The sequence below is a fragment of the Phytophthora infestans genome, genomic scaffold (assembly GCF_000142945.1).
Source record: "Phytophthora infestans T30-4 supercont1.135 genomic scaffold, whole genome shotgun sequence".
Taxonomy (NCBI): domain Eukaryota; phylum Oomycota; class Peronosporomycetes; order Peronosporales; family Peronosporaceae; genus Phytophthora; species Phytophthora infestans.
Window position 1 is genome coordinate 74113 of NW_003303624.1, and position 17162 is coordinate 91274.

The window sequence follows — 17162 nt, forward strand, 5'->3', positions numbered from 1 at the left end:
GTGTGGATCGGGCTATCTTTTCGCTCCAACTTGTTTTCAGTATGCCGCGACATCTTCAAGGGAGGGTGGGATGGGTGGCCAGCTGCAAATTTGATTCGCATTCTGATTGGCAAAAATCGGGTCAGAAATGGCTTCGAAATTAAACTGACCAATCGACAGGCGTATTGAAAGGCGCCAATTTTTGGATATCCTAGATTCTCGATCGGATGTCACATTCGTCTGTCACGTCACCCTCATGATATTGGAGTTTTGGATATGTTTAAAATCACATTATACGTGCACCGGGCACCACTTCCGCGCTGCATACGGTCAAACAGCCTCTATTACCAGCTCGAACATCCGATTTGGGTGCGAAGCGTATACACGAACGATTTGGTTTTTCTAAAAGGCGTGTTTTTAAGAAAACACGCTTTCACTATTTTTGTGTGGGTACATTTCCATACGCTGCGATTGGTTAGAAAAAATCATCCTTTACAGGTGTTTACTAGGTATACACGGTTTACTTAGTGAACACCGTGTGAGGATAGTACTTGTTGCACTGTAGGTACTAAATGTATACTTAAGAGGTGTACCAATAGTACGTAGAATTATACTGTAGTAATAATAGTACCATTTTACTACTTGTAGATCGCTTGAGATCAACAGTCCGCTACGGAGTCCAAATGCAGTCCGTAACGGACTGCATTTTGCCATGGTCAAGGCTGATTAGGTCATATTTGTAGGCAATTACCCTGCCTTTTCCTCACCTGCCCTCCAATGTTTTTAGAACATGCTTGTCACTTATCTACAGCCCCTCCATTCTCACACTCATCCACGCTTAGACCGTTCCGTAAACGCCAGTCTTTTTGCCGGACAAAAGAGCTTCGTCGTCCTCCTCGTCGACCCACTTGTCACCGCCTTCACGCTCCATCTTGATAGCTAACAGTGCAGCTCCGCATGTGTTGGAGAAGATGAAGAGAGGACCCACAAGCGGAATCATTTGCAGCAACAGCATCTGGAAACCGAAGCTCGTGTACTGGAACTTACGCTGACCGATCCAGCGTTGCTGTTGCTTGAAGCCCAGACCCTTGAGATCAAAGTAGTACAGGTGCGACTCCCAAGCCATGAACGTGCTGTGCAGCCACGCGTAGACAATGCTACCAATGACGGGGATCAGGTGTAGCGGTAGCGACACGATGAGCAGGATCACGTGAAAAATGGCATCCAGGCGGAAAAACGCCGAGCACACACGCACGACGGCCGACTCCTGGGACTCACGGTCCACCAGCGCAGCGTATCCCTTCTCGCGCAGCACAAAGGCAAATATCTTGTCCTTAAAGCACTCAAGTACAATGAACGCGTATAGCAACGTGACGAGGAAGATCTCCACGATCACAAAGATCACAGCGAAGAGCCACGAGAACACCGAGGGCAATCCCTTGTCGGACAGCCAGCTCTCCTGCGGGCGAAGCGTCCAGGCAAAGAGGAGGAAGACCGAGAAGATGCTGAAGGCCAGCGTGAGCAGCAGCGGGAACGCCGCCTGCTTCCACAGATGCGGGTGGCCGATGAAAAACTTGACACCCTTGAGTGCGTAGAACGGCATTGCTGCAAAATTTGGATCTGCAGTAGTGCACTGGAAGTATCCAATTGAGGAATGGCTGATGCTTCGCCCAAATGAGTGGAGACTGAAGAGAGGGGATCAAATTGATAAACCAGTGGAGCTGTATACCATGTACAAATACAAGCCTGCACATGTACAGTACTGGTACATACATGAATTCGACATGTGTTGTTGATGACGCGCCCAAATAAATATTGTACCCACGGAGAGCAATCCTGAAGCCGAAACGTGCGTCAGAATCAGATCTTTTACACACGTCACAGCTTTATGAACGTTCCGCCCCACTTCCTTCACTACGCCCTACATGTATTAAATGGACCGCGTTGTACACGTACTCGCTGCTGACCTGCTTCCGAGCAATGTTTCGTCTTCGTCGGCCCACTTATCGCTGTTGTCGTTGCGTTCAAGCTCATCGGCCAGCAACGCCGCCCCGCACGCGTTCGTGAATATGCCGTGCAGCCAAGCGTAGACGATGTTGCCGAGGATCGGAACCAGGTACAATGGCAGCTAGATGACCCCGAGCATGCTCCGAAAGAGGAAGTACGACGTGCACACTTTCACGGCCGTTGAACACTGTTGGTGGCCTTCCAGCAACGATTGCAAGCCGCAGTCTTTCAGGACGAAGGTGAAGATCTTGTCCTGGAAATAGTCGATGCACACCGCGCCGTAGACAGCAGTGGATACGAAGATTTCTGTCAGGACGGTGGACAGCGCCAGCATCTCAGCAAATTGTTTCGGCTACATCCTTGTCACCCAGCCAGTCTTTCTGACGAGACAGGGTGTGCGAGAACAAGAAGACCGCTGACACCACCCCGAACGCGATTATGAGGACGAGTGGCAATGCCACCTCCTTCCACAGAGCGAATTACATGCTGGAGGGACATCGAGTGGTGCTGTTCGACTTGGATGCAAGCATTGTGTTGATGATACTTCAGTTTATCTCAAGGTGATGCTGCTGCTACTGACGACGGGTGGATCAATCATTCTTGCTGTGTACTGAAGAGCTTTTAACAAAGGAAACGACGGTAGACTTTTAACGAAAAGTAGTGAGTGTTATCGATGCATAGTTAGCGGTTAGCAAGCATTCTCTTGCCAACAAACTACCCAAAAGGAAAGATGCAACTTACTTCGACGTGCTGCCGTACGGCGGCACATATGCGCCGATCCTGTTGACAAGCGGTACCTTGTCCTTGTCCAGCTCGTGGCTTTTCTTGGTTTCTTTGTTCTTGCCACCCCACTTGCTGATCTTCCGATGCTCCTGTTTCTCCAACTCCTTTTCGATACTGGCAGCGAAAAGCGCGGCACCTGCAGCATTCGTGAACATGAAAATTGCACCGGCAATGGGGATCATCTCCAGAAGCATGGCCTGCATGCCAAACGCCGAGTACTGAAGCTTCCGCTCGGCGATAATCTCCTTCTGCTGGTCGAAATCGAACGCCTTCATCTCGAAGTAGTACAAATGCGCCTCCCACGCCATGAGCGTGCCATTGAGCCACGCGTACGTGAGGTTTCCCACCACGGGGATCATATTGAGAGGCAATGTGATCACCAGCAGCCCCAGACGCAGTAAGATGCTCACACGACAGCAGGACGTGAGAACGCGCAGGAACGGCGAGTGGCGCTCCTCGTTCTCCACCAGCTCACGGTACCCACACTCGATCATGACGTGTGCGAAGATCTTGTCCTTGTACCATTCAAGCGTAACGAGGCCGTAGATGACGGTGACGATGAAAACTTCTATGATCACGAAGATCACAGCTATGAGCCACGCGAAGAATGTGGAGAGTCCGGCGTTGTACAGCATCTCCTCCTGCCGATGCAGCGTCAGGGTGAAAAGCGTGACAGCCACGCCCAATGCGACGGCCATCGTCATCAGCACGGGGCAGATGGACAAGCGCCAGAGACGCTGGTCGCCTAGGAAGTAGAAGATGCCTCGCAGCGGATACGTCGACATTTTGAGATTTTGATCGAATGACTGAAGAACTGCGAGATTTGTTACAAAGGATAGAAACACCAACTGGATAATTCTTGGCGTGATGGACTCGTGAATAAAGGATGGTTTTGACATTCTCTTAAGAGCCAAGACTTTTGGGGCTACGTTCTAAACGAGCGAGCGGTATGGATCGGTCTCTTCTGGCTGCACCTGTGGGTGCTTGGCGGCTTCCTCCCTTTCGATGCTGGAAGCGAAAAGAGCGGCACCGACGGTGTTGGTGAACATGAAGACTGCTCCGATGCCTGGCACCATCTCCAGCAGTAACGCTTGCATACCGAAGAGCTTGTACTGCATACTGCGCTCGTCAATGAGCGCTTGCTGCTGCTCGAAGCTGAAATTCTTAAGCTCGAAGTAGAAGAAATGATACTCCCACGCTACGATCTGGCCGTTTAGCCACGCGTACATGGTGTTGCCTACCACAGGCACGACATTCAGAGGCACCGACACCACCAGAAGACCTAGACGCAGTAGCACACTCACGCGACAGCAACTGGTACAGATGCGGATACACGACGCGTGCTTGCGTTTGTTGGCCACGAGATCAGTGTGTCCTTGTTCGCGCATGACGTACGCGAACACTTTGTCCTGGTAGCAAGCTAGGCAGATCAAGCTGTAGAGCATAACGATCACGAAACTCTCCACGAGACACAACATGATGGCCAGCACCCAAGCCAACCCTTCCGGTACGCCAATGTCGTAGAGTGCTTGTTCCTGTGGATACATGGCCGCAGACAGCAGCACAATGACCGTCGTCATGCCCACAACGATCGTCAGTAAAAGGGGGCGAAAGGTCATCTTCCACAGCGGCGGGTGTGACAAGAAGTAAGCGAGACCCTGTGCCACATACGTCGACATGCTGCGCGGAGGCTTTGCAAACTGGAAAATGGCTAAAACTGCAACAAGGATACATTCCAGAGCGAGAAATTTCGGAGATAGACATGGCTGCTCCCCCTCTCATGGTGGCTGCCAGCCTGCACCAGTTTTATTAACGCTGATAGATATCTCTATACACTCTAGACAATGCCTCCGGACGGCACTTGTACGCATTGTTGTTGGCGTAATTGGGCTGCACACCGCCGTGTTGCGGTGCCGTGCGTACGCGTTCTTCCTCCTCAAAATGAGCAGCCATTAGCGCCGCCCCTACTGTGTTGGTAAACACGAAGATCGAGCCAAAACCCGGAATCATCTCCATGAGCAGCGCCTGCATGCCGAAGGACGAGTATTGTACCTTGTGCTCATTGACGAAGGCTTTCTGCTGCGCGTATGTAAAGTTCTTGAACTCGAAGTAGAGCAAATGGTACTCCCACGCCAAGATAGTGCCATTGAGCCACGCGTAGATGATGGAGCCGATGATCGGGATCAAGTTTAGCGGCAATGTTACGATCAGCAGTACGAGGCGCAGCCAGAGGCTGACACGGCAGCAGGAACGACAGGCGCGGACACAACCGGCGTGACGCTCCTCGTCCTCTACCATCTCCTTAAAGCCACGCGCTACCATAACCTGTTCGAAGACCTTATCCTGGTAGCAGCCCATGATGACGAGGTTGTAGATGAGTGTGACGAGAAAGATCTCCACCAGCACGAGCATGACAGCTAGCAGCCACGAGAGCCATTTAGTCACGCCCGCATCCTCCAGTTCCTCGGCTTGAGGTACCAAAGCAACGGAGAAGAGCACGACCACGGAGGTAATGGCCACGATAAGCGTCAAGAGTAGTGGGCATAATGTCGAGACCCACAAACGCGGGTGTGTCGCGAAGTATGCAAGCCCCTGCACGACGTAGGTGGACATATTATAGGCGAATGGCAGGACGAGGTTGAAATGCAAAATGGAGGAGGAAAACGTTTTACCGAGGTCTTATTTTGCCGTCGATGATGCTTGATAGAAGGAAGGGCAAATCGAAGCAATCAGTTATGATGTCGAAATGTGTATGTATGGTGGCATGGTGAGTTCTGATCGACAAATTTGAAGGTTCAGTAAGACTGCTGCCACTAAATCATCAGGAACAATATGGCTACATTTGCATTGCCGTACCCACAATGTCAGGCCTGCTCACCATAAAGAGAGGGAAGTGCGTGTTGTAATGAAAGTATTCGCTGAATTCTCCTTGCTATACAGGGCGCGAATAGCGAGACTGCTCATTGTGTTTGGAACGTTTACAATTGTACATGCGAAGGCGGCGCGACCTCAGTTCCCTCCTTTATCGCCACTGAAGAATGCCCGTCTTGTGTCACCTTTGGGAATGGAGCCTGCTACATTAAAGTGGACGGCTCCTGCATGTTTGGAGTCGACTGCTCCCGACGACTTCTCAATTGCTCGTAATGGCAGCTCTAGAAGTGCAGCCTTCAGCACAGCTTCAAATGCGTCATCGATGATTACAGAAACGACTTTCGGGTCCACGTCGGGGGCTGGCGAGTCCCAGGGTGGTGCGGGGGGTTCGGACTCAAGGAGCGATACTCGAGCACAGTCTTGATTGTTGCTCCCTCGCCGTCGCGATTGGGTCGTCGTGCTAACAGTGATCTTACGGAAGATTTTCCCTTCGTGCACGCTCTGCGAGTGAGGAGAATCTGGAGGAGGAGCCGCCACGGGGACTACGGCCAGGTGGCGTCGAAATCAAGTGGCATAACGCTTCGACACAAAACTGAACTGTGTTGGACCATATCTTCTCAATATCTTGTCAAATACGCGTCGTCGTATCGGGTAATTCAGGTGCATCGTATTATTGCACGGCAGAACCTCTCTCTCAGCTTGTTGTGAGTGCGATGTTGGACACGATATTGCCAAACACTACCAAGCGCTGTTTTTGGATCAGGTTGGTTTTCCTTCTTAGATTCCAAGGGAATGCAGGCGTCAAGCGGTCTTGCCGCTGTTGTAAGTGTCTTCTACATTAACCCACGCTGAGCTGCGCAGCACTCTCGGCCCGTCATCGGCGATGCCGGTCTAAGAAACGACAGGCTCTGCCGAAACGGCTTCGACATTGCCCTACCTAAAATCTCTTTTCAGCCAATAGAAATTTTTTTTGGAGAAAACGACATAAACGCTGCTAAAACTGGCTTGCGATCAGTCGTTGGAGCCAATCGGATCGTACGGATTCGAGCCAGCTGCGATGCACGACCGGTAGAGGACTAGCCTCGTTCTAACCACCGCAGCCCCCACCACTACACCGCCAGCTAGAGCTCTGTTCGAGTTCGGCTTCCGCGTCGTTGTGGTACCAGAAATAAACCCCGAGAGAAGAGCGGCAAAAGCAAAGGAACAGGAACCAAACGCCCGGCGTTAGGAATCCGTAGACACAGGTCGGCAAACACAGACGAAAGACCTTAGACAGAGACCAAATGCAGACCTCGTCGTGGCTTTTTGTCGCCATCGCGGCACTCGCCCGCACAACCAACGCGGCCGACGCCGCCTTCATGGCCAGCACGTCGCAGTGCTCATCCGTCGACACCTGCTACGAGGGTGGCGCGGCCTCCACGCCCTGCACAGTCTCAAGTGGCGGTTGTCCGCCTTGCATCACCTTCGCGGATGATGGTTGCTACGTCAAGGTGGGCGAATCTTGCCCTTTCGGTGTGGACTGCGGGTCCGTGTGGGGATCGTCTACTACTACTAGTACTTCCAGTGGCAGCAGCACGTCCACTACTACTTCCAGCACTTCCAGCACTACAGGCACCACTACCACGACAACGTCCAGTACTGCGGGATCATCGACTTCAACGACAGCAGAAACGTCCTCCAAGACAGGATCGACTACTAGCGGCACGGCTGGTGTCGCCTCGTCCAGCTCCACTGCTTCCAGCACTTCTGGAAGCAGCAGCGCCGCGGCTGGAGACTCGAGCAGCGGCGGCTCCGACATGAGCGTCGTGTTCGCCATTATCGGTGCGGCTATCGGCGTTATCGCCGTCGCTGTCATCTTCCTGACGCTCGTTCGTCGCTCCAAGGGCGCGAGTGAGGACGAAGACGACGAAATGCCCAACGCTACGCCAGCTTTCGCTAAGAGCCAGGGCCCGCACAGCACGACAGGCTCCGCCATGTACGCGAGCTACAATAACGGCAACCGCGCTGGCGGCATGGGCTCCGGTACAGGCAATGAAATCGGCCTGGACATGTCCAAGGGCGTGTCTATGAACGCCGTGAGCTACTACAACCAGCAGCCTCCACAGAACTCGACGGCGCCGTCGCCCCGCGTGGCAGGGCGCGCCATCCCGTCGCAGCCGGTGGGTATGAACCAGAGCGCCGGTATGGCCCGCCCCTATTCCGGTGGTCAGAACTTCGGCGCCTCTGGACTCGGTGCTTCGGGTGTCGGTGTCGTGAACCAGGCACCGCCGGCACCAATGCAGCCTCACCCAATGGGCGGCGTGGCGCCGTCTCCGCACAACCGAAGGGAGTCGTATGAATTCTAACCGCATTATGGCTGGAAAGAGGGAGTCGAGGAACGCAGAAACTTTCAGGTCGTGAGCACATGTACACACACAGAGAGTGGAGGATGGTGAGAGCTCTCTTTTTTGACTCGATAAGAGTGGTGTATTCAATACGATTTTCTTGTGACGATTCCTTTGTTCCAAGTGGGTTGCGTCTACGTTCTCGTGCTGTTAGCGTGAAGGAGCTAGCTGTTGTTGTTGCTGCGTGTCTTCGTTGTCAATAACTTGTCAATGCGTCTATTTGTCTTGCAGATACTTCGACCCTACTACTTTGAAGTTTGATCAAGTTCAGGCGGATGTCTTCCCGTACACTTCTTCCATGCGTTCAATCGGCGACTGTGGTAGAGGAGTTCCCCATCGACTGGTATCGCAGATACCGTTGGCCTCGGTCTTCTGCGCGTCTGTGGCCGTCAGACAAAAGGCCGATCCATACAGGTGCATTGGGGACGGAACCTGTGACTTTGTCCAGTCCGGTAACACCGACACTTCGGTGCCTTCCATGCTCAAGTCTCCGATCTTGAAGGTCGGATCAATAATTGGAGGAAGCGCCATTAACGGAGCTCCGTCCAGAACGAGCTGAGGCAGGAACGTGTTTGAGACTGCAGCCAATGTTGGGATCTGGAAGAGGAAGAAGTTGCCAGCGAGTGACAGAGATTTTACGGGTAGTTGGAACGTCTCGAGCGGGACAGTTGCTGGACTGAGGATACCGTACTCGAAGCCGACACGACCAATCAAAGGTCGATTAGCTCCTCCCCATTTGGTACCAAGGTCATTGGGTAACGACGGTAGCATCGTAGCGAAGAATTGCAGATTCATCAGCGAGTAAGGAAGAACTCCCATGAGACCGTCGGGGAACGCTGCCATCTTGACGCTGATGAGCACGATACTCTTGAGTCGCGGGTGGAATTCTTGAGTGAGTGCAGCATTCGCATCCCAGGAATACAACGCCGTGTTGAAAACCTGAACGCTTTGAAGCTGAGGGAATGTCTGAATGACACTCGGAACCATAAGAGCGGGGCAATTGACGAAGTTAAGACTGCCAAAGCAGTTCCGGATCCAAGTTCAACGCCTCAAAGGCTTCGTTAGTTGGGGACATGGCGGCTTGGTCGACGCAGTCGAACACGAAAGCCAAGCACGAGACTTTGGAGCTGAACCATGGTCGGGTAGCCGAGAAACAGCCTGTAGGCATTGTCTTGTGCTGGGATTGGGCCTTGAGGTGGAACGCAAGCACAAGAATGCCCCATACAATGCAAGAGATCTTGACCACGACTAACACCCAGACACACGACGAGTAATTCGACGGGGCACGTGGGGCGTTTTCAGCAGTGCGAGACTCTCCCAGAGCTTTCGTAGAGGTACCAGCTTCCAGGCGAGCGGGCTCTGTGGACCCTTCTGGAGTGTCCAACGTCTCCACAGTGACATTTACATTAGGATCAACCTTTGCATTGGTGTCGGCACAAGTATCTGGAGTGACTTTCTCTTCACGACGAGAAATCACTCCTTCCAGCATCACTAATGACACGAGGCTGCCAAGAAGAGGTAGGAACTTGGAGATGAAGTCGCCTACAGTTGTAGCAAACATCATCCTGTTCTCGGGTGTTAGTACTGCCAGGAAGGTCGGGTCGAATATCATTTTTGTTGCAAACAGCATCTTATCCGAATTGAAGACGTCCGTGTACTGGAGGAACACCAGAGACTGTATCACTTTGGCCAGAAAAGTGCACAGTACGAAGCTGCTGAGGAGCGACGTAGCACGACTGAGAGCAATCGACTTGCGGACAAGGATCTGGATCAAGGGGGTCAGCCAGCAGGAGAGGATCAACATGGCCGCGTTGAGGTTGTTCAGCTCCACACGCGGCACTAGCTTGCTGGACTGATAGGCCTGGTAGGACAGACAACCCAGCACTACCAGTTCACGGACAGCAAAAACTGCATCGAAGCACCAGGGAGTACACTTGCTGTCGTCCTTGCAATACGACTTTGATTGTTCGCAGTGAAGTACCATTCGCTTGTTTCGAATCGACAGGTAGAAGATGCGGAGAACTTGGATCACGTGCAGTGCAGCAATAGCCAAGTAAATGGCACCGAAGGCTTTGAAGTGCTTGAACCCCGTGTCGGACCATATTGGCGCGTAAGATGCGTTCTCGCTCGAAGTCATTGCGAAATACGCTGCCGCCATCACGACGAGATAGAGAGCGCAGACTGCATGGAAACCCAGTAGCACGAGCCACGTCGGGTAAAAGAGGATAGGAGGGAGTCCTAAGGTCATCTTCACCATGAACTCGGCGTTCTTGAAAAGCTTGAGCGGTGTTCAAAGGTGGTTGTTGAATTATGAAGATGCAAGGTGTTTCAGCTTGGTCAGAATCGAAAAATAGAGAAGATCTGCACCACGTCTGACGCGAATTCAAAATATACGTGACTTGCCTGATATCTATAGCTTCAGCGGCATGACCAGGATGTTTCCATGTCGCCAACGTTTATCTATACCATGGAGCGTTTCGAATTTCATCGAGGGCAATAATTTTGATCCGTCTTGAGAGTGTCAAGATGAATCTGCCTAGGAGATACTTCGAAGTACATGTACTACAAGCCAGCAATAACCTGATGACAATCAACATCGAGTAGTTCAGCGATAGTACTGCTCAACCTCAAAGACACTTGGCCAATGACCCACTTTCACCAAAGCTAGGAACAAGCTGCATAGCGATTAACGCCACCTGGATGGCTCAGAAAAGAAGCCCACCCACTTCATATGCCTAGAAAAAAAGTAGTCAAATATCGAAGGCATTTGTTTCCTGCGCTTGCGTCTGCTGAACTCGTGGAAGGCTCCTCTTACGCCAACCAGTTTGAGACTCGTAAACTGCGGGCACCCGCACTTGATCTCAGAAAACCAACAGGTGCACCCATTATCTATTCACACCCCGCATTAAATTCCTCGTACAGCACATCTTGAGAGGACACCAAGGACAACGATTCAGAGAGAGATCCACTGAAAATTTTCACGGTAGAATGTGTCAATACTTTACTTCGAAAATGGGTTTGAAAAAGCTGAGGAAATAAGCAGCGCCTTCTTCGCTGGTTTCTTTGACCCCACTTTCGTTCCTCCACCAAAGCTGAAACCGACTTTTGTCAGCTTCTCCTTTGAACCAGCATCACTTGCCGTAGTAGCAACAGCAGTCGTTTTGGATGGGGCAGCTTGGGTCTGTGCAGCAATCCTCCTCTGCAACATCACTTCTTCCTGGTGCTGTTCCTTCCTTCGCTTTGTAACTTGTTCTTCCTCAGACCCTACGCGTCTTTTCTGCTGCTGCAATTCCTTCAGTCTTTTGGTGTGGTGGTGGTCATACGAACTCAAGTGATTTTCCATCTCGATCACCGTTTTGTATTGTTTCCGACAGTCTGCGCAGTAGAACGCCGCCTGCATGTTCTTCACTTGTGCTTTGAGTTGATCTTCCCGAGCACCTTTGGCTTCCCGAGCAGCAGTTTGCTCTGCTGTTTCTTTCACTTCTGCGTCCAGTTTGCGTCGCTCGCTCGTGGCCAACTGCGTAACCTTATCGTACTCCGCCTGCATACACAATAAATTACGTTAATTATTTCGTGAAAACTCAGTTATGTAAAAAATTTGTAACTAGAACCAGCATGGTACTGTTTAAGCAACCCACCGCTTTGCCGAGCCCGAGGTACACGAGGTTTTCTTTCATATTGAGGGGCTCCACGATGCCTGTAACAATTGAGATTATCATTTAGAGGGTTTTCTTTTCTTTTATTGACACACGTGCCGCCAAACCTTGCTCATGTTTGCCCAAGCCGGAGCCACAGCGCCATCCCATTTTCACCAGCAAGCGGTAGCCGCTGTTGGACGCGTCCAGCGCTCGTTCTGTGAAGGGAACGAAGGGCGCATCGTCCGCCTCCATTAACGTTTTATTACCGTAAAATAAATTACAATACTTCGAAGAAATCAGCATTTTAGATGCAGCCTCTATTTGAAGCATTTTCCAAATTCATGTACAGTACCGCACAGATTTAAGTTCACGACCTCAATACGCCGCCAGCCAGTTCATTTCTGAATTCGCTGCGTTTCAATCGAGCCACTTCCGAATTCTCCGCTGCAACGTCATGGAAACACTGCAAAAGCTGTTAAAGCTACTGCTAATAACGGCGATGGCTTCGCTGTGTTTGTCGACTGAGCTTCGTCTTTATCCTGCTCAATCGGCAACCACTAATCGCCGCTACAAGAAGTTTACCTTATCGGACATTCAGGTCTGCTACTCGCTCGACTCCTGCTACAACAACATTGCTGTCAGTGCGGCCTGGCGCAATGCTCCCCACGATACTCGTTTCGCGTTCTACGAGGGCAGCGGGTGTAGCGGAGATTATCGTCGGATGCAAGACATTGTTGCTACGGGAAGCGTTGATTTCGCCAGAGTGAATTTTGCGAATAAGCTATCGTCATTCATGCTTCTGAGAACCAGCAACTACGCCACTGCAGGGATGATAGAGATCTGCCAGGATGAAAGCACCACGCTCGCTGAAACTGCATCGAACGACTCGATTCGGATTTAGACCGCCACAAAAATCAGCAACACAGCGCTTTCATTCGATAGCTGCTAAGACGCCCGACGTAAAACGTTTTGGGGTTCAGAACAAGAGCGAGTCGTATACATGCTACATGTAAAACCCTGAAAGCCCTAATGAACCAATTTACTGACTGATCTGCATCGCACAGAAGACCGACTAGCGAAATCGTCTGCACATGTAATATCAGATTTATTTGTGTACAGTACAGTACAAACATGTACAATGAATGCAATGTAAATGTATACGGGTCCACTAGACAAATATTGGTGGCAATGACTCCACCCGCAGGGTACTTCAGAAAAAATGCCGGCCTCTTGTTTCTTCTTACGAAGATTAGCAATTGATTAGGACAAGATGTACTGTAGTGAACTTGGCAATTGATAAGGGCAAGATGTACACTAGTCGTCGAGACGTTTGAAGTCATTTGCTGACTGTAGCAGAAGTACCTGAAGTGAACTGGTTTGTATGAGAAAAGAAAAATAAGAGTTTCAAGCATGAGCTGTAAGCGACCTGTTGGCCAACGCAAGTTGACATTATTCGAAAAGCTACACACTTACTTCGTTCGACAGCGTGAATGAGCTTGCGTCAACGTCTCGGCAGGGGCGGTCATCTTCGCATCCGCACAGATATTGTGAACAAGGGATAATAAGCTTGGTCTACTGTAAGACCATTGCGACGCGAGTGTACTATTGTAAATTACAATTTGTAATGGAGAAATTGTCACTAAGCCGACACTACGACCTTTATCGTTCGCGCGAAAGGCGGTATTAATACATGTAGCTCGTGATCATTATTCAAGAAAATTAAAAACTTTTACCTTATGGTAGAATTTCTGGAGTGCTGGAAGTACACCGAATACTTTTATCCCTGCGAAAAAAAATGTAGCACATTACAAATTGAAGATCGAGTGCTACATGTACCGCAAAACGAGAGCTTGTTACAAGGTGAGCACAGTCCGGAGCTACGGACGCTGCGACAGTGAGATATTGCTTATACTACGGAGGATGAAGCCTGGACTCACATATAAAACTATCTTGCGTGTCTGCCATCGGTGGAATCTAACGTCGAGGTTGATCCAAATGAGGTACGTCTGGTCAGCTTCGGACAAAATACAGCGTACATGTCCCTAAAACCCTTCCAAACGACTCGATGTATGCGCTGCAAATGCAGTATCGGGTATGGCAGTGCAGTGCACTTTAGTCTTTGGTCAACTGTCACATCCAACATTAAAGCATTTTCAAATTTCAGATCGCGCCCATCTTCGACCAAAACTGTGCCCGGCACAATTTCGCAGCGCTTTCATAGGCTGGCCTTTACATGCACCTGAAACTCGTTCATAAAATTCCCAGGTCCAAATCGGAGGGTATGTTCAACTGTACATGCAGCTCTGATTTCGATGTGACGCGGCGCTACAGACTGGCTGCCGGCCGGCAGCCAGACCTGCCACCGAGTCACAGTTGAACGCGCTGCCTGCCCAAGAGATCGAATTCCGTCACGTAAAAAAAGTCAATAAGCACCATGAGCCGCTTCCGTCGAGCGTGGCTGCATGCTGCCACTTTGGCTGCAGTTCTGGCCGCCGCGAACGCCAACTCCTTGAGCTCGTTAGCATCCGAGCGTCTGCTTGCTGAAGAGACTGAAGATGATGACAAGACGGTGCCTTTTAACTCGTGGAGCAACGTGCCCGACACACTGAGCCACCTGCTGGCCTTTGTGCTCGTATTGCTGGGCGCTCACCCGCTTGGACTCTTCTTCCCCAAGTACTTCCACCTACCTCTTATCACCGGGTACTTGGTGGCCGGCATCCTGTCGGGTCCGTTCCTGGCTAACTTACTGAACGAGGACGTCGTGGATATGCTCGGTTCGTACGTCAACGCCTTCGCATTGAGCTTCATCTCGTTCCAGGCCGGTCAAGAGATTTATCTACCTGAGCTGAGACCTCAGATCAAGTCGATTTTGGCGCTACTGTCTGCTTACTACTGCACGGCCATGATATTGGGCACCAGCGTCTTCATGCTGGCTGCCAGCGCCTTCTTCTACTCAGACTTGGCGAACAGTTGCCAATTGGGTATTGCTCTCATGTTCGCCTCGATTTCGGTACTCGTTTCACCATCCACCGTCATGGCTCTCAAGATTGAACTCAACAGCGTCGGTCCCTTTACGCACTTGGCACTGGGCACCTGTATGACTGCAGAGTTCGTCGTGCTCGTGTCTTTCTCCGTCTCGCGTGTCGTCGCTTCCATTTACTGCGCCAAACTCGACGTGTCCACGGAGAGCATCGTCTTCACGATGGGCGTCGTGCTGATGAACCTAATACTAGGCGCACTTCTAGGCCTCGTGATCATCCTCATATTTCAGATACCGAGTGGGAAACGAGATGAGGAGGAGTCTGAAGCATCCGCGCTACCTGCCCATGGGATCTCGGTCTCGTCCAGCAGGAGGTCGAGGATCTCGACCTCACAGTACCACAAGAAGATGCAGCAACGCGCCGACAGCAGGCAAGATATGAGCGACCTCGAGCTGACAAGTGACGATCCTAGTCAAACCCCGCACCCTCACAACGCTTACGTTGAGGAGACGGATGCACTAAACGGCCCCCAGTTGTGGACGGAGAGCAAGGCACTCTACCTCAAGGGTTTTATCTGGCTGCTGATGGGCTATCTGTTCTACCTCTTCACCAACACACTCAGTGAGCTCACAACTGCACACTTTGGACTCGTGTGGCAAGTCAAGTTCGAGGCATTGTTGGTGCTAATGCTGGCATCCTGCGCGGCCGGCCACTATGCCGCTATCCGTCCGCAAATGCACGTGATCCTGGATACCGTGGCTCCGTACATGTTCCTGCCATTCTTCGTCATGACTGGGGCGTCCTTGCAGCTGGATAAGGTGTTGGATGTGCTCCCCTTGATGAGTTTGTATCTGGTACTGCGCTACACGGCCATCTTCCTGGCCATCTACGGAGGAGGGCGCTTCCTTTTGAAGCTTCCACCACGTCACTACAAACACTTGTGGCTCACGATGGCTCCTCAAGCTGGTGTGTCACTAGGTTTGGCTGCTGAGGTGAAGGAACTCATCACCGATGAGTGGGGGGCCGAGTTTGCAGCGACGATCGTGGCTGCAGTGGTGATCAACCAGGTCATCGGGCCTGTATTATGTTCTCTAGGGCTTCGGGGTGCTGGGGAGAGCATGATCGATCGCCAGGCAACAGCAGCAGCCCAGATCCAGCCTCAGCCAGAGCAGGAGAGAAATGGCGGCGACTGGGATGTCGAAGCTGCCAAGGCTTCGGTAGATCGCGCTGCGTCATTTCGGAGCCTTAGTCGTCACAACAGCACACAAACGTTATTCTCTACTCGCAGCGGCAAAGACCCCAGACCGTTGCTTCCTTTCTACCGCGTACAGAGTGCCGTGGTGCTCGGAGACGATGAAGTGGCGTTCGAAATTGCACTGGAGCTGTCGCTGTACGGCGCGCGTGTGAACGTCCCGCTACTTGACGAAGCTCGTGCCGATAAGTGGCGCCGCATGAATGAGACCATTCTACAGCGCACTGCGAAGGGAGAGTTGATCTCATTTCAGAACACCATCCAGGACCGTTACTGTGAAGCTCCTGCAGACTCGGACATGCAAAATGCCGATGTGCTTATCTTTACGGGCGCTCCGGAGCGTTCACTGGAGCACGCTAAGGTCATGCAGACGATGCTGGGTGAGCATGCTCGTCCTCGGTTGATTGCCGTGGTGGATGACTGTGCAGCTGGAGCTCAATTACGCGAACTTGGCGTGCTAACCGTGCAGCCTTCGATTGCTCTTGGCAACATCGTGACGCGACTTGCATTGCTGGATGCACCACTCGCTGCCAATTTGTCAAAGGAGTTGAGCTCTACGAGCAACTTCTCTATGACCGCGTACTTCCGAGGCGACGCCGATGGAGAGCGTGACTCGATCGCCTCGCTTTCCGAGTTACGTCTGCCTACACGTCGCTTGACACTCGGACGCAGTGTCGTCAATCACCACTCGGTGGACTACGATCGCCTGGCTGAGGCATTGGCTGCTGAAAACCTGCCCATGCCGCCACCTCCGTCGCGTGTGTCCATGTTCGGCACGTCTGCGGTAGAGTACGATCCGTTCGCAATGCGATCGAGGAATCTTGGTGCACACGAGCACTTTGTAGTGGAAGATGAAGGTTTCGACGATGATCGCTCCATCTTCGAGGAGCAGTTTGTGGTGCCGTCGCCGAGCTCCAGTGGCGGAGGTGGACGACGATCTCTGTCGGGCAGGCTACCACGACGTCGATCACGCCATGGCTCGATTGGCAGCTTCGGCGGAGGCACAGGATACGTCACGCTACACCGCGGCCAGTCCACTGGCCTTTAGTATCCGCAGAAGATGGCAACATAATTATTTGGCTGAAATATTGATTTTAATTTTACCATCCTTGACGTTGAAGTTTGCCGCGAAAGGCTTTTCCAGAGGAGAACATCTTGGTATTCTAATACATGTAAATGGACATGTATGCGGAGACAACGAGCTCCGTTATTATAATGAGAGTGGTTGCTGTTCCAACCTAGGAACCACTTGGTCACGAAAACATGC

The 17162-nt window shown here is 51.6% G+C and overlaps 7 protein-coding genes across 7 annotated transcripts; 2 read left to right on the forward strand and 5 right to left on the reverse strand.

Moving 5' to 3' along the window:
- Nucleotides 1–578: 578 nt before the first annotated feature.
- On the reverse strand, nt 579–1620 carry PITG_19963 (uncharacterized protein; the record flags this gene model as incomplete). The annotated part of the gene is made up of 1 exon (XM_002895748.1): nt 579–1620. The coding sequence occupies one exon, from the start codon at nt 1580–1582 to the stop codon at nt 818–820; it is 765 nt and encodes a 254-aa protein (XP_002895794.1).
- Nucleotides 1621–2723: 1103 nt separating this feature from the next.
- On the reverse strand, nt 2724–3554 carry PITG_19964 (uncharacterized protein; the record flags this gene model as incomplete). The annotated part of the gene is made up of 1 exon (XM_002895749.1): nt 2724–3554. The coding sequence occupies one exon, from the start codon at nt 3552–3554 to the stop codon at nt 2724–2726; it is 831 nt and encodes a 276-aa protein (XP_002895795.1).
- Nucleotides 3555–3638: 84 nt separating this feature from the next.
- PITG_19965 (uncharacterized protein) lies at nt 3639–5382 on the reverse strand (the record flags this gene model as incomplete). Its single annotated transcript, XM_002895750.1, has 2 exons — nt 3639–4469; nt 4666–5382. 2 exons carry the CDS (start codon nt 5380–5382, stop codon nt 3702–3704), a joined length of 1485 nt encoding a protein of 494 aa, XP_002895796.1.
- Nucleotides 5383–6923: 1541 nt separating this feature from the next.
- Nucleotides 6924–7985, forward strand: PITG_19966 (carbohydrate-binding protein, putative; the record flags this gene model as incomplete). The annotated part of the gene is made up of 1 exon (XM_002895751.1): nt 6924–7985. The coding sequence occupies one exon, from the start codon at nt 6924–6926 to the stop codon at nt 7983–7985; it is 1062 nt and encodes a 353-aa protein (XP_002895797.1).
- A 306-nt stretch (nt 7986–8291) lies between these two features.
- PITG_19967 (uncharacterized protein) lies at nt 8292–10272 on the reverse strand (the record flags this gene model as incomplete). The annotated part of the gene is made up of 2 exons (XM_002895752.1): nt 8292–9039; nt 9098–10272. 2 exons carry the CDS (start codon nt 10270–10272, stop codon nt 8292–8294), a joined length of 1923 nt encoding a protein of 640 aa, XP_002895798.1.
- Nucleotides 10273–10999: 727 nt separating this feature from the next.
- Nucleotides 11000–11914, reverse strand: PITG_19968 (uncharacterized protein; the record flags this gene model as incomplete). Its single annotated transcript, XM_002895753.1, has 3 exons — nt 11000–11565; nt 11663–11721; nt 11788–11914. The coding sequence occupies 3 exons, from the start codon at nt 11912–11914 to the stop codon at nt 11026–11028; spliced, it is 726 nt and encodes a 241-aa protein (XP_002895799.1).
- Nucleotides 11915–14096: 2182 nt separating this feature from the next.
- Nucleotides 14097–16943, forward strand: PITG_19969 (uncharacterized protein; the record flags this gene model as incomplete). Its single annotated transcript, XM_002895754.1, has 1 exon — nt 14097–16943. The coding sequence occupies one exon, from the start codon at nt 14097–14099 to the stop codon at nt 16941–16943; it is 2847 nt and encodes a 948-aa protein (XP_002895800.1).
- Nucleotides 16944–17162: the final 219 nt, after the last annotated feature.